Source organism: Hipposideros armiger, unplaced genomic scaffold, assembly GCF_001890085.2.
Source record: "Hipposideros armiger isolate ML-2016 unplaced genomic scaffold, ASM189008v1 scaffold_212, whole genome shotgun sequence".
Taxonomy (NCBI): domain Eukaryota; kingdom Metazoa; phylum Chordata; class Mammalia; order Chiroptera; family Hipposideridae; genus Hipposideros; species Hipposideros armiger.
In genome coordinates this window covers 840163-865957 of record NW_017731562.1, presented here as the reverse complement: position 1 = coordinate 865957, position 25795 = coordinate 840163, and the positions used below count along the sequence as shown (strand labels likewise).

Sequence of the window (25795 nt, the reverse complement as noted above, 5' to 3'; positions counted from 1 at the left end):
TTTATACATAGTAAAATCACTTCATTAATTTTTATTTCATTAAGACCACCCAATGGTGACTGGTTTTATTTTTATTTTTTTTTAATTATGCAGAAACCATTCAGAATTATAACCAAATATTGAGTCAATACCATGTTTAAGGTTGTTTCTTAATTAACTCTTAATTCATCCAGAATTCTTGGTGTAAAACTAGTAATTGCTTCCTTAATCACACCCAGAGTTAAAATTGCCAAAATAACATAAATGGTGTCTCAGAGTCTTTTAAATTAACATCTTTGCCTGCGGATTGAGTTTAATTGAATGAAAGTCTTTTACTGTTTTCTCACTGTTTTCAGAGTTAGCAACTTCTTAACTCCCGTGACTGTTACATTTAAGAGTCATGCATCTGGCCTTAGTGCTATGAGACCAATTCAGAAAAATGTGGCACACCACTTGTATAGAATTTTTATAAAGAATTTTAAAGCCTCTAGTAAATCTAAAATTATCTCCAAATAAAAAGTTTATTATTAAAAAAGACTTTAAGGTTTTGGGATTCTGTTTGTTTTATTTCAAGGAGTGGTCTCGTCTTTAAAATAGGAATAAACAGCAAACTAGTTTTTTGAAAGAAAAACTTTTGAAAGATTTCTGGGGTAAAAAAACTATATTGCAGTCTTTTTTTTTTCCACATTCATCTTTCTTTTAGGTGAGTCTGGATTTGTGATATTTATTACATTTTTATTGCTTATAATTAAGTCTTCACTGGAAGCTAAAAGTTAGATATCCATGTTATAACTGAACGAAGCAAAAAACAAATAAAAAACGAAGGGCAGATTAGATAGAGATCAATTTAGTAATTCTGTGAATTCCTGAATCACCAGTAAGAGGTTTGTTTGGTGATTTTTTTGTCTTTTACTGTAAATTGTCAGAGACGCTTCTCTAGCATAACCAGTGCTATAAAAGATACCATTTCTAGCTTGTACAAAGTTAGAAATAGCCTCAAAATATTCACTTCCTGTCACAAATGGGATTCGTCTTACTTTAATTGGAAATAAATATGCAAACATAAATGACTGAGTCTGTATGTTGTATTCTTATAAGAAATTGAAATTCTATGTTCCTCATACACATCTTCTAACCCATGTAATCTTTACACAGGATACAAGGACTCCAAATGCTATTCCTCTGATGTGGAATAATCCTTACGGGTATATGTTCATCTTAACACACTGAAATTTATATGCATAGTTTCCATTAACACTTAGTAGGAGGAAGTCGCATATATCCCTGATACTGAGTTGATGTGATAGTTTTGAAGCATAATTATTTTAAGTGATACTAATTTTTAAGTGGGTGAAGCATTAGTATTAACTGAGTATATTATTTTTTACATATTCTTACTGTTGCTTATCAAATTAATTACATTCTAAATATATTACAGCTATTGTGTTTTATATTTTATGGTAAACAAAGGAACTAGTTTCCAAATTTACTAGCTGGATAGTTTGATTAGGGAATTTATTGTTGTTACAGTGTTAATTAAATAATTTTAAAGAATTTAATAAATATCTATGTTTCAAAGGCGTAATCTGAGATAGTGGAAAAAGTCTTGGGTGTTGCTGTCAGATTTGGGTTCAAACCCAGCTCTACCACATATGACTTGCGGACTTTGGCTAAAATATTTCGCTTTTGAGTTGTCTGTAGCTGGGATACCATCTTGAAGAACAGTTGTGAGGAGACATCTGATAAATTGTGCTATTGATAATGTGCTTAATATTAGCGCTACACTATGTACTATCCAAGATTTGTTCACCCTCTTGCTAATTTGATGACTAAAATCAACATGGAAGAGCCTATTATGTGACAGGTGCAGGAGATGTAAAAATGAATGAGAAACAGCCCCTAAATTTGACAAACTTTAGTCTACAGAAAAAATCTGTAGAGTGTGTCAATATACTGAAAACATTTCATTTCAATCTAACGTTTAGGGTTGTATCAGAGGAGTGACATTGACAACCTTAACAACTAATAATAAGGCTTGTGCTTTGCTAATGAGCAACAGGCTACAAACACTGACCAACCAGCCCTGTAGCTGGGTCAAAGTCCTGGACGCCCCTCACTGTGCTAAGCCTTACTCTTCATTTGCTTCATTGTGGAACCATGGCAGGATATGGAGATAGAAAGGCTTCAATGGGTACTGAGAAACCAGAAAGATTATTGACAGCCAAGAAGCATGATCAGATCTTTATTTCCAAAGGGTCACTCTGGTGGTCAAGTGAAGGGCAGAGGGAGAAGAGACACAGTCAAGGCCGGGGAGGATAGAAGCGACCTTACAGCACGCTCCTAAGAACAGTAATGAAAATGTGGAAGAGGGATGACAGGCAGCCAGAGGGTCTTTTCTTTAAACCTTCACTTTATTATAGATCCTAAGTATAAATAAAATCTGGCCAAATCCCAGTTAATTTTACAAAGGTGTCTATGTCTAACATAATTAACTACAATAATAGCACATAAATGGCTAATAACATAGTCTTGTTAATCAGATACATAGGTCTCTTAAGATCTAGATCTCTGCAGGCCAAAACACACAGGAGGCTTGATTTTTATTTGATGTAACTATTACCCCATTTATAGGACACATTTATCTTAAACTTTATCCAGTAGTACAGTATTTTGAAAGTAATTTACTTAAAGAAATAAAAGCCTGTGACCAATGTAGAAGGCAATTTAAAACTAATTCTTGGTGTGTTATGTACCTGACTACCTTAGTTAAGTTTCAATACAACTATAATAACCATTCTTACCTAAATTAAAATCTAAGTTACTTTTAGAACAAACAAAAGCCTGCCTATCTTAGCCCTTAGTATTTATTATTGAGCAATCATTCCCATAATTTCAGGGACTGTTTTAAGGGTAAATTCTATAACCTTAAATCCCAACTAAATCTCATGGAAAATGTAGAAAAGCAATACAATTAGAATTGAAAAGATGATAAATTGTGTCAGAAAGTTCAACACTTTAAGCAAAATAGGGAGAAAAAGAAACGCAGTTAAATGTTACTGAATTCTCGACCTGAATATTCCAACAGCACCTTAAATACAACCCATTGTAAGGTCTTTTCCCCCAAATCATCCTCTTTTCTAGACTGTTATTCTACCAATCCAATCAGTCAAATCAGAAATCCAGGAGCTGCCCTCAACCCTTGTTTTTATTTAACCTTCTACATGCAGCTGGCAAACTGGTCTTTGAAAAATCTATCCCTTACTCTCTGTCTCCACTGATGCTGCCTTGATCACAGGCCCCCAAATCTGCCTCTTGAGCTGTTTCAACTCCTCCTCCATGCTCGCACCATTCTACTCCACACCGTATGATGCTAGCAGAATGAGCTTTCTAAAATGCAAAGCTGATTTATTTTATTCCATCTACAAAAAAACCCCTCTGCTGGCAAGATAAAACCTAAATCTGTCCTGCACAGCCTTAGTCCACCCATCCAGCTCCATCTCTTGTAACAACTCTATTTGAGCTACACAGACTAAAATATACCATTGAGGTTTTACAACTTCATATTTTCTGCTGATAAGTGAACAAATTTGGTAGGAGAAAAGAGACCATCACAGGCAGATTTCTATTCACCTTTTAAGATTTAGTGCAAGCATTACTGTCCTTTAAGAAACCCTTCCTGATCCTCCACCCAACCTCAAGCAAAATCTAAGTGACCCTCATGTGCACAGCAGGGTAGCCAGTATCGTCTTCTTTCAGTGTGCCTCCAACACTCTTGCACGCACTCATTTATATAACTGTCTGTCCTCATTAGACGAAGAGCTTCCTGAAGGATAGGAACTATGACATCCATCTTTCCAGCTCTGCACTCAGCACTCTTGCTGGCACATAACTGGTGTTTCATAAATTTTTGTGGCTTAATGAGATTTTTAAATGACCACTTCTTACTTACCAAACTGAAACTGCTGATTGTCCATGAGGCGAATAGACGCAGGAGCACATCTCTGTTTTAAAAAGAAAAAAAATGTGATACAAATTTAATATAGTAAAGAAGCTAGACAGGTCGAATGTCCCTAAGGATACACACAGGAAAAAGTCTTAACTTTTTATATGATTTTATGAAGACAAATAAAACATCATTGGCTTCTATAAAATATTTAGAGAAGAGAAATCTACATACATAAAACATACACACATACATATGTTGCCAGATCTCTATCTGCAACAAGACTTGCTTAATGCCTAGCAAAGACCTATGGAAACACCTAAAAGAAACATTAGGCCTTAGGGTCGGCTGAGTGGTGCATTGGTTAAGAGCTGGCTTGGGACGCCAGCTCTAAGCAGCAGGGCCCCGGTTCGGATCCCACATTAGGGTCAGTGACACTGCACCCGCTACAGCTAAGATGGTGAACAGCTCGACCTGGAGCTGGGCTGCCATGAGTCGTTGGCAAAGGCGTAGGCTGCAGTGGAGCTGGCGTGAGCTGCCAAAAGCCGCCGTGAGCGGCCGTCCAGTGACCGGCAACCTATCTGCCTCACCCATGAAGAGCGCAATGATAATACCAACAAGGTGTCCTCCACAACTAGACTGAAGAACAAAAAGGACAGCAACTTGTCTGTTCCCTTTCCCCGATTCCCCAGTAAAAAATCTTAAAAAAAAAGAAAGAAATACTAGGACTTAAAGTGAATTATTTTAGAACAAAGTAGAAATTTTAAAGCCTACACCATTTTGCCATTTATGAATTCTAATGTGCCATCAGGTTCTCATACACTTTTAAAATAAGGATAATGATAGAGGAATTTTTGTGGGCCAAAGCACTTTAAAAAATGTTCTGCAGTGTCTTCATAGATAAGTCTAGGAATTGTTCCTTCTTTTTATCCCTTCTCATAATCCATTTTAAATACAAAAGCTATCAGACAGTATCCAGAATTCTAAGATCTTTCAAAGTTATTTGTATGAAAACAGCAACAAAATTTTGAAGCATAAGATTATGTATTTATACATCTAAAACTGCAGCAGTGTCACATATATTTAGGCACACGATAAAAGCTGCAAGGAAAGAAAAACAAGGAAAGCAGATATTCATATTAACTTGGTAATGCTAAAACACTACAATACAAACACTGGCAAGGTTTAAGTTAGCTACAATTTTTTCCATAGAATTAAAGTGAGCTGCACCCTAAATGGGATTTTTATTTCCTATACAAATTTTTAATTTGGTTAAACTGCTACCAAGAGGTTGCTTTCAGATCACAAAATTTTGAGTAATTTCAAAAACTTTTAAAACATTTATCTTCTGAATATCATTTATCAATAAAATTTGTATCAACATAATGTTGAGATGAGAATCACTCCAAAAAACCAAACTCAATACACACCTTAACTATGTTATAACATTTTTTTTTTTTTATTGGGTAATTGGGGGGATGGGAACAGTGCTGGGGAATTAGGGGAAGGGGAACAGACAAGTTGCCGTCGTTTTGTTCTTGAATCTAGTTGTGGAGGACGCTGCTTCACTGGCCCAAGTTGGCACCATTGTTATAACATTTTTGCTATCACTTGCTTTTAATTGAACAAATACTTAATGTTTTAAACAACTCATAATACACATTTTATTTCACCAACAAACTGCCTAGTTGGATTCTTATTTTGAATAGTATACAAATCTCATCTTTGATACTAAAGGTGAGATCATTTAATCTATGTTTTAAAAAGTCATTGCCAAATCTAAAGAAACAGTATTAATTTTATATACACAGCATAACTATAACCTATCGCCTTACATTTTACAGAACCCTATGGTTTCCAAGCTGCTTTCTATGTCTCTATTTAATATAAGAAACAACCCTGTCAGGGCAGCAGAACTAGTATTATCCACCCCCATTTTACAGATGAGGACACAAGAACCAGAGAGGTTAAAAGACTTGTTAGAGGTCAGATGGCTGTTAAGCAGTATAGACTGAACTAGAACCAAGATATCCTGACTGTTAGATGAGCAATATTTCAAATACACCACACAACCTCCAAAAAAACTTACTTAAAACACACACAAATGCACACATATAGAAAGAGAGAGAGCGCTAAAGTCATATTTGAAACAAAAAACTACATGAAAACGATCTTATTTGCTATTTCCTGATCTTATTAAAACTATATAGTTATAAAATATAAAGAAAAAAATAAAAAATAAAATAAAATAAAAAATATCTACAATGTAAGTAATGTCAAATTTTGGTATAAAGGTATCTTTGTAGTTGGGCTAATGCTTCTAAAAATGTTACCAGTTTCCAACACAAAGGACAATCAATTTTCCTGAAATGTTTTTATTAAAATGTACACATCAATTTCTACTACAATACATGAAGCCTGATTAGACCAAGTTTCTTTTCTTCATAAAATAATTAGAATATCATATAACATACATATTTATATGTTTTGGCATTAAGCACACTGGTAAAATATAAGAATTCAGAGCCATTCTGTCATTATTAGGGGGCAAAAAAACTTTTAAATTCCTACCAACAATTTGTAAATTCCATCTCCTGCTGCCACCCTGTATCTTCACCTGTATCTAGAGCAGGTGCTAGTAGTGAAAACAACCAGCAACATATACAACAGAAAATGGGGGGAAATGTATATTACATTTAGTATAGTAAATTTCTAGTGGAATTCAATCTCTGAAACAACTAAAATACAATATGCAGGCCTTGATAAAACCTTGCTTTGAAAACAGTATCCACAAAATACATCTTGGGGACAACTGAAATAAAATGATTATAGAATATTAGATGGCATTAAGAAATTACTGATTTTCTTAGACATGATAATGGTATTGTGGTTATAAAGAACACCTTTATTTTTAGAACATTTTAGAGGTCAAGTGTAATGATGTCTCTAACTTAATTTGAAATGGTACAGAAAAGACATACACAAACGTACAAAACAAAGCAAAAAGTTAACTACTATTGAATATACAGGATGGATATACAGATGACGACTGTACTATTCTTTCAATGTTTCTGTATGCTTAAAATTTACAAATTTAAAGTTGGAAAAATAAGTAAGAAAGCTTCAGGGTACTTGCTACATATAGAAACCCATATTCAATTATATTGAGCATGATTTTAACTTGACAGCTGAGTCACATAAACTCGTCAGTCGTCCACTGTTCGTATTTTCCATTAAGGCAGAGTAGATGGTTACAGACTTATACTATCAAAGAAGAATAAGAAATGAAAGAAGGTTTTCTGTATTTAGATAATAAATATTAGTTTTCAATACTGACTTTTTAAAAAGGATGAAAATCAAACCAACAGATTTGCTAAGTCTGTTTTAATAGTGCCGCCTTTTTTTTAAAGTCAGTAAATGGTGTTTTTCAGTTATTGCCACAAGTAAATTCTCAGAGGTAAAGCACTCAAATTAAAAAATAGAATCTAGATCACTATAGGATCCTCTGGAAATTGATAATTTGTAAATCATTGTGCATCATTGTAAAAATATAAAGCAAAAAAAATTTCTTAGAATTTTAAATTAAAAGTTGTCACTACAGAGCTAATTAAATAGAAGTTCCTATAATCAAAACGCCAAAGTAATGTTACTATAATTTAAAAAGAACAACATTCTGGGTTTCTATATCTATAGTTAAGATTAGGTTATGCTTCAATTGCTATAAAACTAATTTGTTAGGTAACATATTTCCTTTAAAAGTTAGAGACATCAAAAATTCTGAGAGTCTGAGCTCTAAATTCACTCCCATGCTATTCAATTATGCTACACTGAGTATTCCATAGATTAGGAAAGGGGGAAAAGGGTCCTTGATTTCAAGTGACCCCTAGTGGTAGGTGATCAGAACTAACCAGAGAAGGAATATTTTTACCTAGTGGTGGGTTAATGATAGATACAGGGAATTTAAGGAACACTCAAACAAAAATTGCTTACTTGAACTGAAGTTAATGAAATAATTGATTTCTTTCATTCTTTCTTATTATGATAAATGTGCCCTTACTATAGAATCTCTAATGTCACTTGACTTGTACCTAAGGTACACTTTATACTTAGTAAATAGTCTAAAAATATATGAGAAACACATTATGGACTAATAAAGAAATACCAATATCTTTGTTTTATCTGAGCAAAGAAGAAATAAACAGCCATATTGGCCTCAAAGCATAGGTATAAGACTAAGTCAAATTGCTGGCAATTTCTTCCCTTTAATGATGGGAATTTAAAACCAGGAATTTACGTACTTGAATATAAAACCTAAAAAATAAAAAAACAACCACTATGATTAGTCTTTATTTACTCAGTAGAATTCTCTGAACTAACTTAAAAAGCAACAGATTTCTCAATCTAGCCATTTTCTCTAAAAATTGGTCCTTGTAAGAAACACATTAAAAGATTTCTGCAAAATTTGTTTTTACAGAGCCAAGTCATATCTCTTTCTCATCACAGAGAAAACCGGAACGTACACTTCAGATGAGATATATTAGAAATTCAATATTAACATATTAATTGTCTGTAGGATTTCTACTATTCTAACTTCATAAACTATAAAACGTAAGCACTGAATGGTAGTACACCTCTGGTATTCTGGTTAAGGAATGAATCATCTTTGAATTGAAAAGGTTTGTTTCTTCAAGGAGTAAATCAAACTTTCTGTGCAGATTCTACGACAGCCCAAATCTGTGAGGTATACGACTATTCTGGAGACAGTCCACTAATGTCACGCTGTTTCAAAAGCCAATGCTTCAAAGCCAAACCCCTGGACATAGTTATACAAAAATTGAAAAACAGAAAATTTATCATAATACGCAATATCCTTAGTGATGATTAGAAGACAGGAACCATGTCTATTTAACTTACTATCCATTTATATAGTGTCCATTGCCCTGTGTTGGATATAAAGTTAAGACCATACTATCTCATATAAAAACACATAATAAAACAAAATTATAAAAGAGTTCAAAAAGGGTATGTAAAAGAAGAGAATTTTGTTAAATGAAAATTTCTAGATATAAAAACTTAAAATGTAGACAGAATTAGTTATTCCTCTAACTAATAAATCAGAATTGATACTACGAATCATACAATATTTAAGGCTATTGATATAACTGGTTAGTCCTACTGGGAATGACATTAATGGCTTACAGCTAGGAGTCTACATTGTAAAAAACAAGACCTTTTTTTAACAAGAAAATTATCTCTTGGTTATAAAGAATGAAATGATATATACTACAGGTAGACATTTCCTTCCTCTTATATTAAGGGAAGACCCAAGAGTTCATGCCAAACAACGTCCTCGTCCTGATTCTACATTTTCAGTTCAGTGAAGGTATAACGACTTGTTCTCAACAGCTCCTGGTAAAGAGCACGATTTAGAATTGTCCTGAAGTTTAATACATTTTGCTGGGTCACACAGGAAAAGAACCCAATTGACCAAACATTTGGCTAGGTTATTATTCCCTGCTTTAGAGGGAGAAAAATATGATTTTTCTTTCCAAAAAAGAAAAAAAGATTTAAAATACCAATTCCATTTTCTATATATAACAAATTCTTTCCAAGAATTACTGTTGAACATAAGAGTATAAGAGAAGTTTTAAATGTTTTAACTCCTTTCAATTTATTTGAACCCCTCCAAGATAAATCAAATTGAAAACAGAACAATTCAGAATTGACATATAACATTCTGAAGTGTCAGACATGAACTACGTATTTCTTCCCAAATTATGGTCTACACTCACTAGAAAAAAACACCCTATCAGTTTAAAATTGTTTAAAATAAAAGTGATGATATGTATGTAGAAAGGGCCATCCCTTGTCAAAAGGTAGTGAGAGAAAAAGCTGCCTTTTCATCTATAATTCTAAAAACCTAGCTCTGATACTGAGAAAAACGGCTTTCAGAGTAATACACACTAATTCATGCCACGCCTATGGTCACTGTGTCTTCTTAATGGAACAAATGTTCCCCTCTGAATATCATTGGATATAACCCCTAAGTTTTACTGGGGGGAGAAAAACTCAAACTTCAAAAATTGCTTTTGAGTTCATTTCAACACTCAGATCTCCCTTCAAGTCATTTTAAAACAAACAATCTAAGAGAATAATAAAATATATCTGACACTGATATACTGATATTCTAATTAAAAAACGCAATTTTCTCCCTCTTGAGAGGCTACGGTAGGAAATCTACTTTGTGAGAAAGTCTTTTTTTTTTTTTTTGAATTTTTATAAGATTTTATTTGAGCCAAACTGACATGCTGGGAAGCAAGATCTCAAATGTTTTGTCTGAGAAAGTCTGAAAAGTCACTTACCCATCTACTGAGTAAAGCTGGAGATTATACTGGACTGCCACTTATGAGATAGAATCACATTAATCTTCCACTAAATCTTCCTTTCTAGCTCTTCACAAGGTAGTGAAGTACTGAAAGAGGATAATTCCTCACATGGACAAAGATCAGATGAGAGACCATAGTGGAATCCTTCTGCTGCCAGTATAAGGTTGCTCAATTTATTTCCTTCAGCAAGAACAGTGATGAAAATAAACACAGAGCCCACTTTGCTATTTGTGAACAATCACGTATGCTCCTTTCCAAAAGGTACTCATCCAAAATACAGTTTCCCATTTCAAAAGCAACTTGAGTCTGAAAATACTGCAAAAATGGAAGTGCTATGAAATGACAGTGAGGAATTACAAGCAGCCAACTCATTATTCAATCAGGAATTTGGCACAATCATAAAGCATGTAGTACTGTTGTTGATTTTAATGGATCTTAATTCCTCTGCTATCAGATGAAAATCCAAATCGCAAATTGAACAACTAGTGCCAAAACTTGATAATTTTCTCAAATTTTCTGCCTGAGAATAATGTTACAAAGTAAGGCAGCATATACAGTACCATTCTTGACATATAAGATGTGTACATTCTATATATTAATATGTAAATGTCCCTAAACCATAATGCCAGCATTTACCCATTTCCAGAGAAGGTAAACATTAATACCTCTCTCCATGTGCATTATTATAGGTTCCCCAAACAGTGGGATATCTCAACTGTTTCTCATTCACAAGAGCAGTATTTGAGAATAAAATATTATCTATCTAAACTTTTTAATCAGCTTCAAATAAGGCAAGCTTTCTAGTTGCAAGGTACTACTTATCTCTAAAAATTGTCTATTATTAAGTACAAAGAACCAAATTATTAAAACTATAGATTAAAAAGCAGCTTTCTTTTTGATCTGCTTTTTAACCACTGGGTGGCACTTTCCAGCAATCATCACCTTTGCTTATTCCATGGTAATTCAACACAGTTTTGTGTAGTGAATTTAGATTATGGTCATCGTGTGACTAGCCAAATAATTTTTTAAAATAAATAAAAGGGCAATTTCTACTGATTTATTCAAGGATTAAGAAAAATTTCACAAGTAATTATCTATTACTTTCTATCAGAGGTATATTAAGCTGTAACAAAAAAAACCCCTCAAATTGTACCATTTATGTTTAAATCCAACATTTCACTGTCATAAAATTATAAATTTAACATTTTGATACATTTGTACATTATTTCTCATTAATAAAACCTAAAATATATTTACATGTATTTGCAATGTGGAAAAGCAGATGGAGCACTCAGGAAAGCATTAAACATGTTTCTCTCTACTCCAAAGATCACATAACAACACTTTTAAACAAATCTACTAAGTCTGTTTTCTACAGAGTAGAGATACTGTGCAGGGACAGAATTGGCCAACACAGATCGAATGTGACCTCATTAAGACCTTTTGTTGAAAATACATACAAATCAGACTAGTTTTATAAATTCTATAATTATGTTTTAAAACCTAATTTGGCATTCGTGTTTATTTTGCTATTTAAAAATGGAGGCAATGGTGGTCAATTAAAAAGATGTCATTCAAAACTTGAACAAGAGAGATAATCTGAACTATATCTTTAATAATAAAGCTTTTTGGGTGGGAATAGTCAAGCTTGACAAAGGTAAAAAGTAAATAAAAATAAAAGTACTTAACACAAAGAATAAATTACAATACAAAATAGAAACATTGGAATAAAAAAATCACTCACTAATATTTGAAATTAACAAGAAAACAATCTATTCATTAAAAATGTTTGGTTTTATTTTGATTTTTAATAGGTGAGCTTATGGTTATTTTCTTTAAAAACCCTGCAAAACCTAGCTTTCCATTTTTCTAGGCATTAACTCAGGCAAAACCATAAAGCTCTGCAAGTAGTTCTTTATTTCTTAATACCCAGGATATTTTAAACTTGAAGTTACTTTCTTTGGCATTTAAGTGATCAAAGATTTTAGCAACATATATCAGAACACACTTGTACTTTACTGCTCAGTGCTCAGATATTCACTCCTAAAACTTATCTCCATTCCTCCTTTACTCAATCATCCTGCTTTTAAATATTGTTGCCATCTCATTTTAGCAAACACAGCATAATACTTACTATATATTCTAGCTTCCTAACCGCAACACAGTATCCCCAAAGTTCTTGTGAATTATAAGCTCTTTTATTTAAGGATTTCGACTGTTAACATTCACTTCTACTTTAACCCCACTAAAGAAACTGCCACAAGTTCAAGGATGTTCATTCCAGAACTACTTTTTAAACTCCTCGCCACACACACACACACACACACACACACACACACACACACACACACACACACACACACACACACACACACACCCTACCCAGGAATAAAACAATTAAGATTAAGGGGCCTATGGCTAAGTCTTGAAGGAGAAACAATCTAACTGGTAAGTAACTGAAGCTGCTTGAAAATTATAAAAATTATCCTTGTGAACTATTAGATTAGGTGATGACATAGCTGGACTTCCTAAAAGTGGGAAACTGTCAGAAAGAATGAATGTCTCAGAAAGCAAAACTAAGTATATAAGATAAAGAGCACAGGAAATGATAAATACATGGTAAATACAACATTTTTTTTTGCCTATTTTAAATTTCTTCAAACATTAATAGTGGTTCTCTTAGGATGGTGGGGAGATAAGACTATTCACCCATTTCCATTTCAGTACCTTACAAAGCACACAATGAAGATGGAGTACTAGCTGGATATAATTTCTCTGCCTCATTGGATCCTCCCTCCACTCTGCCCTAGATAGCCCAAAGCTGACCTACATGGGTCACATTGAAAGCTCCATGCACTCAAGATTCTAATCTATAGCTGATGGGAAGTACTTAAAAATCCCAGGAGTTTGAAGAAAGCAAGAAGAGGCTGAAGTATAGTCCCTTAACTTCCTCCCTGCTGGGAAATGCTGAAATAAGGAATTTTTTCACAAGCCACTGTAGTTTAAACAATGAACCAAATGTCTAAAGAAATGAAAAAATTTCCACACTGATACACAGAACTAAATACAGAAATAAAATTACTTGGCATTATCTATTCTTCTAAAAACCCTTCATAATATATCTTTTTTAAGTAAGGAAGAGAAAACAGGAATTCTTTTTAGCTTATAACTAAATATATTATATTATGCTATACTATATTACTTTATTTAAGCTATAGCTTAGGTAATATTATAAAACAAAGTAGGGCATAGTAACAGCACATTCTAAGAACTGATAAAGTTTGATTACCTATATATAATTTCTAAATTTGGAGGCCACTAATATTTGCCACCAATTTCAGTAAATGTCTTAATTTAAGAAAAATTAAATATTACTTCAAATAATCACAAAATATATTACCCAAAAATAACTTAAGAAAACATTCAATAAAAGGCAGAGTCACTGGAAGCCATCAACCCAATTACACATCTTACCTTGGCTTAAAATTGTACAGCACTCTTTAAACCAAGAAATAGGTGTATAATTACTGAACGAAATAGCAACTGCACTTGAAGGAATGATTTTACAACATTACCTTTTCATACAGGACTGGGTCAAAACCACAAATATACACAACTAAATATGAAAATTATATGTGACATATCAAAATCAAGTATGCAGTAGATTTAAAAATATATAAATATATGTGGGTGGGTTTTGTTTTGTTTTTGTTTTTGTTTTTGTTTTTTTACCTGTTTTGCAATTTCTCTTAAACAGGCTACTCCTTGTTCAAAATTAGGGAAAGCTACTGAGCCATACTTTTGGTATTCAGGGATTGGTCTGATTTTTATTGTAGCTTCTGTTATCACACCAAGAGTTCCTGAAAAAGAAGGGGGAATAATCCAATATGTCACATGCCAATTTTCTAAGTCATATTTAAATCTACTTTATCTATTTATTCAATTAATTTATTCTATTGTTCATATTTAAATCTATTTAATCTATTCTGTGTGGGAATAATGGCTACCCAAGCTTTTCTAGAAAAACAGCTAAGCAAATTTTATGATTTCTAAAAAAAGTTTTTAGAATACAGTTTTCTTAGTTATGTATATATATTTTAAAACATTTTTAAGGTAACTTTTCTCCAAGAAGGTTATTTTTAAATAGTTTTAAAAGTATTACAACTTATTAAAAGAAAAATAAATACTTGAAAAGCAACAGGTTTTTATATCTCATATGCATTCAGACAAAAGTATGTTTTGATACTTGTGTCTATTTTTACTATAAGAACAATTTATTGGGGCAAAAAGAACCTAACCTCCCATGAGAACTTAAGATGATAGAAGAAATTAGAGGGACTATTTACACCCTGCCGTTTTTCCTAGGAATTCACACAAAGAAAAGACAAAGGCAGTACTGAGATGCCCTTGTAAGAAACAAGAAAATAGATATTGCAGAGACAAAAGTTATCATAAATATACAGCACAAGAGGACCACCAAGGAAACAAATATTCTCTTCTTTATTACACGGAGCAGTGGGGGACAAATCAGACAGGTAAAAAGCAAATAAAATATAATTGTGTGATCTAAATTTAATATCTATGCTAAAAATATCTGAAGAGACATGGTTAAAAACAATTCTATTCACAAGCCAAGCTTTTCAAATTGGTTTCTGATGTACAAATGGTAGAAATTATTAATACTATTAGTAAACTTTCTGAGAATCATAAAAAAAAACACAGAGGGCAATCATTGAAATTGTAGAACTTAATTAGACAACTAGAAATGAAAAGTATGAAAAGTCAAAGCTTCCAATAAATTTATAATATACCTAAAATAAAATGTCAATATATAATACAAGATTAAAAACTACTGACTCCCTAAAAAGTAACTTATATTAGATCACAAAATGTTCATTACATATACAAATAATTTCCTACTGAGATATCAAATATGACCCTAGTATGACTTGCAAAATCACAAAAGCTCTAAAAGTTTGGCCCAATTAATATTTGAATAAAAACTAGATATATCGTGTACATTTTAAAAGATAAAAGCAAACTAGACTTTCTCTTTTATTTTAGCATCTTTTTTGATATAATTCACAAACCATAAAATTCACCCATTTAAAGTATAAAATTCAACGGTTTTTAATATAGTCACAGATATTTGCAACTATTACTACAGTCTAAGTTTAGAACATATTCATCACCCACAAAAAGAAACCCTATATCCATGAAACAGTCATTCCCATTCCCTCCCCCACACACCACAGCCCTCGACAACTACCAATCTATTTTCTGTCTATAAATTTGCCTATTCTGTACACTGCATATAAACAGAATCTTAAAATATGTGGTCTATTGTGATTGGCTCCTTTTACTTCAAAAATGTTTTCAAGGTTCATCCATGTTATAGTAGGTATTAAGTACTTCATTCTTTTTAAATTGCTGAATATTGTTCCATTTTATGGTATAACTCATGATTGTTTAACCATTCATCAGTTGACAGACATTTGGGTTTCTGCTCTTTTTTTTTTTTTTAACTAGATCATCAGTTTATCATAAAAGGATACAGCTCAAAAATAGCCAGATGGAAGAGATGCATAGGGCAAAGTATGAGGGAAAAGGGCCAAGTTTCCATGCCCTCTCCAGATATAACACCTTCCTAGCATTTCCATGTATTCACCAATTTGCAAGCTCTCTGAAATCCATATTGTGGGATTTTTATAGAGGTTTCATTACAATAGGCATGATCGAATATACCACTGGCCATTGGGACTAATTCAATATCCAGCCCCTCTCCCCTCCCCAGAGGTCAGGGGGTGTGGCTGAATGTTCCATCGGTTTCCACTTTTTGGCTGCTATGAATAATGCTACTATGAGTATATGTGAACAAGTTTTTGTGTGGACATGTGTTTTCCTTTTTCTTGGATGTATACACTTTCTTAATTTCAGAAAAACCTTTGATCCTACTCTATGTAATACCAGGCCCTCAGCTACCTTTGACTGAGGCTAAGTTCCAGGTGAGTGCAGCCAAGAGGTGGTAGGGGGCTCACTTCTTGCACCCAGCCTTAAGTGATGTGACAGAATCTCTACTTTGATCGCCCTTATCCTGGCTGGTAAAGGGCTGATATCTTGCCAGAATAAGGCAACGGAGGAGACCTACTTTCCTTGCTCCTTCTCCCCAGCAATCAGCTTCTAAAGCAGGGGGCGTCCTCAGAGAACAGTATGCCATTGTCCCACTGCTACCTCCAGAGCATGGCTCAGAGATTTTTGTCTGAGGGAAGAAACGAGCCATAAAATGGTTCTACTCTCTTTCCAAAGAATATTATTTGCAACAGAGCATGGAGAAGTTCAAGCCTAAGAACACTCTCTAAAATAGCAAAGAATGTGGTAAAAGGCAATTGGGAAGACAAATTTATTAGAGATGTAGGCGAGCTAGTCTGCCTGCAGAGAAACAGTGGGGACACTGGAAGTCCTAGCTAGAGCAATCAGGTAAGAAAAAAAAAAGCATCAAAATTGGAAAGGAAGACGTAAAACTGTCTCTATTTGAAGATGACATGATTTTATATAAAAAATCCTAGACTCAACAAAAAAACTGTTAAGGCTAGTCAATGAATTCAGTAGTTACAAGACACAAAATTAAAATACAAAAATCAGTACCATTTTTATACACTAATAATGAATTTTCTGAAAAAGAAATAAATTGATCCCATTTTACAACAGCATCAAAAACAATAAAATACTTAGGAATAAATTCAACCAAGGAGGTGAAAGATCTCTACTCTGAAAACTACAAGACACTGACAAAAGAAATCAAGAAGACACAAATATAGTAAATACAAAGGTATTCGTGGATTGGAAGAATTAATATTATTAAAATGTCAATACTAGCAAAAGCTATCTATAGATTCACTGCAATCCCTACCAAGATTCCAATGACAATTTTTAGAGGAATAGAAAAAACACTACTATTGGGTCATCAAAAGAGTCATGACGTATTTTTCTGTTTTTCGTTGCAAAACTGCGTCATGACTTTTCTGATGACCCAATAAAACTTATGGTGGTGGGAACCTCAAAAGACCCTGAACAGCCAAATAAATCCTGAGTTGAAGGCGTCACACTTCCTGATTTCAAGCTACATTATAAAGCTATAGAAATCAAAATAGTACAGTACTGGCATTAAAACAAATAGACCAATGGAACAGGATTGAGAGCGCCGAAATAACCCCAAGTATATACAGTTAACTAATATTTGACAAACCAAGAATACTTAATGACTTTATTAAGTCTCTTTAATAAATGGTGCTGGGATATTCATATGTTAAAAGAGTGAAACTTGACCCCTATCCTATACCATTCACAAAAATTAACCCAAAATGAATAATGACTTAAATGTAAGACCAAAACCATGAAACTTTTAAAATATAGGAAAAAGCTCCTTGACATGAATCTTGGTAATGATTTTTTTAGAAACCACACCTAAAGCACAAGCAACAAAATCAAAATAAACAAGTGGGACTACATCAAATTAAAAAGCTTCTGCAGAGCAAAGAAACCATCAACAAAGTGAAAAGACAACCTACGGAATGGGAGAAAATATTTGCAAACCATATATCTGATAAAGTGTTAGTATCTAAAATATATGAAGAACTCATACAACTCAATAGCAAAAAAAGAAAAAAAATGGGAAAAGGACTTAAAAAGACATTTTTCTTAAGAAGATATATGAATTGCCAACAAGTACATCAATGATGCTCAACACCACTAATTAGTACAGAAATACAAATTAAAACCACAATGAGATGTCACCTCACACCTGTTAGAATGGCTACCATCAGAAAGACAAGCGATAACAAATGCTGGAGTGGATGTGGAAAAAAGGGAACCCTTGTGCACTGTTAGTAAGATAGTAAATTACTGCAGCCACTATGGAAAACAGTAAGGAGGTTCCTCAAAAAGTTAAAAACAGAAGTACCATATGATCCAGCAATTTAATTTTGGGGAATGTGTCTAAAGGAAATGAAAACACTAACTCAAAAAGATATCTGCACCCCACGTTCATAGCAGCATTATTTACAACAGCCAAGACATGGAAGCAACCCAAGTGTCCATCAATGGATGAATGAATCACACACACAATGGAGTATTATTCAGCCATAAAAAAACAAGGAAATCCTACCTTTTGTAACAACTTGCATAGACCTGGGAGGCATTATGCTAAGTGAAATAAGACACAGAAAGACAACAACAACAACAACAACAAAAAAAAAACCACCAAACCACCTAACTCACTGAAAAAGTGATCAGATTGTGGTTACCAGAGGTGGAAAGTGCGAGCATTAGAGGGAGGTGCTCAAAAAGTACAAACTTCCAGCTATAAGATAAAAAAGTACTAGGAATGTAATGTACAACCTGATGACTATACCTAACACTGCTGTATATCTGTATAGGAAAGTTGTTAAAAGAGGAAATCCTAAGAGTTCTCATCACAAGGAGAAATTTTGTTCTTTTCTTTATTGTATTTGTATGAGATGACAGATGTTAACTAACCTATTTGTGGTGATCGTTTTACAAAATATGTAACTATTTTGCTATACACCTTAAACTTATACCAATTATTTCTTAATAAAACTAGGGGGAAAAAAGAAAAACAAAGAAAGAAACAGTGGGGAGGACTCTGCCTAGGCTCAGAAAGAAATCTCAAACACTAACCTCAGGAATTATATCCCCTCTAAGGGATGCACTTTAAATAAGTGAATTTTATGGTGTGTAAACTATATCTTAATAAAGCTGCTAAAAAGTAGGAATAACCAGTATAGGTTATAATTCAAAGAATAAATTACAAGGAAACTTAAGAGTTACTTTCTTAAATAAGGAGCTATCAGCTGTACATTTTATCAATAGGGAAATTTTTAGAAATAGATATCTCAGAGTATAGAAACAGGCTAAAAAGACTTTCTGAACCTTTGCTAGAAAAAAAGGCAAAAGGCTGACAGGTAAACTATTTAGTATTATGCTGTCTCCTCATCCGCTAGCACAGAATTATCTATCACACTTATTCTTTCTTACCAAGACAGTAGTATAACTTTAGTTTTTAAAGTTGTTAATTTTCCTACCACTATATGACAGCATCAGTAAGCTTATTTGTAATTCTTTCTACTCTTTTCAACATTTTTAGAAGTTCCTGGCAGTCTTGGAATTAACACCTCAACTGAAAGTTGTTTCTACAAATAAACTGAAATTTGTCAGCCATAAATTCCTAAAGACACAAATCTTCTTTTCTATTTACTCTAATCTGCCCACAAACTTTAGTAACACTTTATTTACAGAACACTTTAATAAATACTTGCTCAAATGTAAAAGTTACCAGATTGAAATTTATTAAGAAGGTCAGGATAAGCCTTAATTTTAGACAGAAAAATTATCTGTTAATATTTAAAACGAGCTTCCACGTTCCAAGCTTTTTATGAAATATTTCCTTACATCTGAAAATACAGCCATGTGAAAATATTTCTTTGAATTATAGCATATAATATAATCCAATCTAAATATAATCTAAAGAAAAATTAGAAGCCATTTAAATGCCAATCAATGAGGGCCTGATTAAACACAAGTACATTCAAAGAAAGGAATATTAGATAGCTGCCAAAAAGAATGAAGGGGCTCTAAATGTAATGTTATGGCGAAAGCTTTATGAAATTAAGTGTAAAGCAAAGAGTACCAAACTCCCATTTGTGTTTTTAAAAATACATACAGACAGTATACGCTTATATATCGCAATAGTGTTTACTTTGGGCAAGGGAAATGCCTGAAGGACAGGGATAGGAGGCAGACTTTCCCCTGTACATCCTTCAGCACCTTTTGAATTGTGTACATGTTTGTGCATATTTTAATTGTGTACAAATAATTATTTATTCAAAATGCTAATTTATATATATATATATATATGTATATATGTATATGTATATATACTTTTATATTAGCAGATTTTCTTTAAAATTTTTTTACTTACATCGAAATTCTAAGGTACTGGGGTAAGAAGTGACCATGCCTTAAATTTCTGTATACCTATATTCCTCTTTTGTATAGTAGGTACTTTAAAGTGAAAAACCACAGCATAACACTAAGTGAAGTTAAAAAAAATTAAAATCAGTTAAATGAGACCCTGCATTATTGCAAGATTAATGAAATAACCAAGGCAACTCTGTACAACTATCTAGCTATGAGTTCTGCAGGAAGGTCCCACTGTGAAACCAAAATCCAACCAGGTCCCAAATACAGATTGACAGAGGGCAACTTCCATTAAGACATATTCAAATTAAGCCAATCACAAATGGATACATTTAAATTCACTGCATCAAAAGGTTCCTGTTGCGTTTGATTATATTTATGGATTCTTTTGCTCTGAGAATATTGTCAGTGGAGTGATTACTTATTACTTGTTTATATGTACATAATACCAATATTTTATATCCACTTTATATAATTTTTTACAAGTAACTCCATGGCAGTGAGACATCATAGAAGCTAACATGTCATTCATTTTTCTTTTTGTTTTAAATAAAAATCTGTTACAATAAATTTAAGAATTTTCTGTTTATAAGTTTCAAATATGTTTGTTCTCAAGAAAATTAAAAGCTTCAATTGCTATTTAATATAAAATGCAAGTATTTCTTTCTGAGCTGCCTTGTGACCTTGGTTAGTCATAGAAATTAATGGATTTGCTTGAAGTAAATATAATCTTTCATAATTTGAAAATATATTTTCAGATGACTTCAGGACTGAGAAGAATGGCAGTCACCCGAATCTGAATTTTTCCCCTCCCTCTACTTTTCCAAAACAAAACAACAACAAAAACACAAAAATCAATAAGGAAAACAAAACCACACAGGACCTACACCTTCAGTATTTATTACTCAGAAACAAAAAACACTATGCCCTTCCAATTACGTGTAAGTAGAGATAAAATGAAAAAATTCCAACAGACCTTCTATAGCAGCGGGTCTCAACCTTCCTAATGCCACGACCCCTTAATACAGTTCCTCATGTTGTGGTGACCCCCCAACCATAAAATTATTTTCGTTGCTACTCTATAACTGTAATTTTGCTACTGTTATGAATCGTAATGTACATATCTGATATGCAGGATGTATTTTCATTGTTACAAATTGAACATAATTAAAGCATAGTGACTAATCACAAAAACAATATAATTATATATTGTGAAATATTTATTTCTAATTACAAATAAATGAAATTTTGTCTTGAAGCCGGGTACTCGTATGTGGGCGTATCTGCATGTGGGCGGACCCGCCTGGAGACGGATAGAGGAGCGGTGTCTCGGTTCCTAAGACCATAGAAAATATGTGTTTTCCGATGGTCTTAGGCGACCCCCGTGAAAGGGTCGTTCGACCCCCAAAGGGGTCGCAACCCATAAGTTGAGAACCGCTGTTCTATAGCCTTCCAGCTGCTGCAAGCTTGTAAGGGCAGAAAGTAAATAAGGGGAGACTTAAAGATTCCATAAGAAAGAGTAAATAGCAGCAGAGGACTTGGAGGAAAGACATACAAAATTAACCCCAGAAAGCAAAAGTGTAACAGAAATAGCAAAATATTGTATAAGGCTTGGTAATCCATAGCCTTGACTATGGGGAAAGGTTTGAAAATGGGAGGAACTAGAAATAGCAGCCTTAAAGAAGCAGGGAAGTATCTTCAAGGAGCATCGTATTTAGAGAAGTGCGGTACTCCTTGGCAGGGAAGGGGAAGAATAACAGAGGGAAATTACAGATCCCACAGAAATGAAAAATAAACACATACCATGCCTTCTCCCACCAAAACCACCGCTATCCATTAAAAAAATACCACAAAAGAGGGTAGAAATGACAGAAAAGATACTTTCAAAGTAGGAACCCTTTCCAAGTAATAAACAGGAACAGAAAAAAGCAGGCCAAATCCACACAAAACTACTGCAGAAAGTCAGAAAATGTAAATAAAAGCTTTTCTGTGGGTGAAAAGTCCCCCATAAACCCAACCATGATTCTGAAGAAAACTGTAACACATTTCAAACTGAATTAAATATTGTCAAACACACATTTGGGGATATGAAAAAATACCTGAATCAGAAATATAAACACTAAAAACATAAATGGACAAAAAACAAGAGGAAATAAGAAATGACCAAATTCAGGTAAGAAATAGGATAGCAACAACAACAAAAAGAAATGAAGCCTAAGTTATAAGGCATCCAAAGGAGAACAGAAAATACGAGGTAACCTCAAACAATACGGTGAGTGCTCAAATATTAAAAAAAAAAATATTACAGTAAAACACATTGACATTAATCCCCCTCAAAATACTCCCCCTCAAAATACTCCCCCTCTGGGCTGGCCGAGTGGTGCATTGGTTAAGAGCTGGCCTGGGACGCCAGAGGGCCCCGGTTCGGATCCCACATATGAGGGCCAGTGACACTGCCCTCCACAGCTAAGATGCTGAACAACAGCTCAACCTGGAGCTGGGCTGCAGTGAGTCGCCGATGACAGCGTAGGCTGCAGACCCTGTGGCAGTGGGTTGCCATGGGCTACCGTGTGTAGCCAGCAGCCAGCGTGAGCAGCCAGCAGCAGCAGTGAGCTGCCGTCCAGAAGCCGGCGACTGATCTGCCTCACCCAGGAAGAGCGCAATGATGGTGCCAACTTGGGCCAGTGAAGCAATGTCCTCCACAACTAGACTGAAGAACAAAAGGACAGCAACTTGTCTGTTCCCCTTCCCCCAATTCCCCAGCATTGTTCCTATCCCTCAATTCCCCAATAAAAATCTTAAAAAAAAAAAAAATACTCCCCCTCACTTCGAAAGCTTATCACATGTTCTTGCCACTTTCTGAAGCAGTTCTGGGAGTCCTCTTTTGCGAGTGTCTTTAGTTGCGCTGTTGTGGCTGCTCCAATGTCCTGAGTAGATTAAATATTTACATTTCATGGTCAATTTGACTTTGAAAAAGAGCCAGAAGTCATATGGTGCCAGATCCGGTGCATAAGGTGGAAGAGGACACACTGTAATGTTTTTATTTGACAGAAATTGCCATACTAGAAACAATGTGTGACACGGAGCCTTCCATTGTGATAAAAAAAAAAATACTTGAATGCTGCTGCCGAGTGCCATCCAAAGGAAAGGCAGGGATCTTCAATAGGGGAAGCAGCACGTTGAACCTTAGTAACAGTGTGTGACAAGTTTCACCTTGTTCGGTGCAGTCAGCCAGGTGTGAGCTATGGTTGAGAGAAGGTTTGTTTTAAAGTGCGCCATAAATCATCCTCCATCATGACAATGCTGCGTGTCACACATCGCTTCTGGTATATGATACTTTCTGTCAAATAAAAACATGATGGCGTGTCCTCATCCACCTTATTTATCGGATCTGGCACCATGTGACTTCTGGGCTCTTCCCCAAAGTCAAAATGACCTTGAAAGGCAGATGTTTTGAATCAATTCAGGACATTGGAGCAGCCACAACAGCGCAACTAAAGACACTCACGAAAGAGGAGTTCCAGAACTGCTTCAGAAAGTGGCAGGAACTATGTGATATGTGTGTTCAAAGCGAGGGGGAGTATTTTCAGGGGGATTAATGGCAATGTGTCTTTTATTGTAATAAATTTTGCTTTTATTTAAACATTCACCGTATTGTTTGATCACACCTTGTAGATGCAAATGAAATCTTAACAAAGGGCATTGAAGAAAAGCAGGAAAAGAACCAAAAGATTGAAAATGAAATAAAAAAAAGATGTCGAGATAAAAGGTCAGAGAAAAAAATTGTTGAAATGGAAAAGAAGCAAAGGAAGTCAGACGCATGCATAACTGGTGTCCCTGAGGAAGAAAAACCAAAACAATGGGGGAAAAAACCCAAATATTTAACACTACAATAAAAAAAAAAAAGAACACATAGAAAGGGTTCACTGGGTACCATAGCAAAATGACCCAGGACAATAAACTCTGAGTTGTAAACAAGTAAATTTGAACAATAAAGAAAAAAAATCCTCAGGGCCTCCAAGCAAAAAGAGGAAACATGTTAAAAAGGCAAGAGAACTTGCATCAGATTTCTTTAAAACAACATATAAAATCAAACTAACAGTGGAGCACCATTTTCAAAAAACTAGAAAGGGAAGTGTGACCCAACGATACTATATCCACTACAGCTGTCCTGCAAAGTATCAGGCCATAGAAAAACAGTTTAGAACATTCCAGAACTTATAGGATACACAAATGTGCCTCTCCTAAAGAATCTACTAAAGGATGAGATTTATTTAACCAAAAGATGACTAGTAAAACTACACAGAAGAAATGATAGTAAGCATTTCATCTATTTCATTCTAGAGCAAAGGCTAAAGGGTGGGTCATGGATTAAAAAAAGAACTGTATTTTCTACCATTTTTCAAATAAAAGAGCAAATCATTATAAGTTACTAGTAGATTCCACACATAGGGAAAAAATGCAAAGCATTTCAAATCCTTTGACTATTTATTGTAATTTTATTATACTGATCATGTTATAGCATCTAAAATGAGAAGCTGCTTATTAAAAAAATATGAAAAATTTGTAACACAAAACAAGACAAAAACATTAAACTTAATGTGGTTAATCATATGTGGAACTTAGTGGGGGAAAACAGTATTTTTAATGATAATGCACTCAAGATTATCCTCAGATGATTTAACTACAGCAAAAGTGTTTTAAAGTTCAAGAAAAAGTTTATGATTCACATTTAAGGCAGGAGGTTATTATTTAGTTCAAAATAGCAGATAAAAAATACATTTTACAAAAGAATATGATTTCACATAAATTTAGTTTCTCAATTATGCTGTCTCCTGGTTTATATTAAGATGACTCTATATCCATATACATACAGAAATGGGGATTAAAAACCATAAATACACTTGTAAAAATCATTAATGCCAAAATAATAAAGTCACAACAATAGTGATAAATTTAACATTTGCTAAGTACTTACTGCATGCTTATAAACTGCTTAGCATAATCTCAATTAATACTCACAAAAAGTTTATGAAGATAGATACTTTTATTATCCCCATTTAATAGCTGAGGACATTGGGCACAGAGTATTACCTAATTTACACAAAGTCACAGAAATATAAGTGGTGAAACCAGGATTGAAATCCAGATCTGATGATTTTATGGTTCATGCTCTCAAATTTCATGCTCTTAAATCATTATGTCATTCTGCATGTATATTTATAATAAAATCTCATTTAACTACAGTAATTTACCCTAGAATATTTTATACATCACATTTCTTTGCTTACTTTATTATTAAAATGAGTTTGCCTTTCTTAAATTTATTCAATAATTTACTATTGAGGGAAGTAGTGCAGTCTTTTAGATTAAATTCAACCTATTTTAAAAGGCATAAAAAACCATATTATAGCTTCAACCACCCTTACCATTCTGCCCCGAGACCTGCTGCCCACGCTGCCCTACAATTGAATCTTATGTTCCCATTATA

The 25795-nt window shown here is 33.8% G+C and overlaps 1 protein-coding gene across 1 annotated transcript in view; it reads right to left on the bottom strand.

The window, feature by feature from the left end:
- AGPS (alkylglycerone phosphate synthase) overlaps window positions 1-25795 on the bottom strand; it is a 124927-nt gene that overhangs the window by 41029 nt on the left and 58103 nt on the right. The window contains exons 11-12 of the mRNA XM_019654018.1: window positions 14041-14168; window positions 3929-3980 (exon numbers count right to left, since the gene is read on the bottom strand). Of these exons, the coding sequence (XP_019509563.1) occupies window positions 3929-3980; window positions 14041-14168 (180 nt within the window). The remainder of the gene's footprint in view (window positions 1-3928; window positions 3981-14040; window positions 14169-25795) is intronic.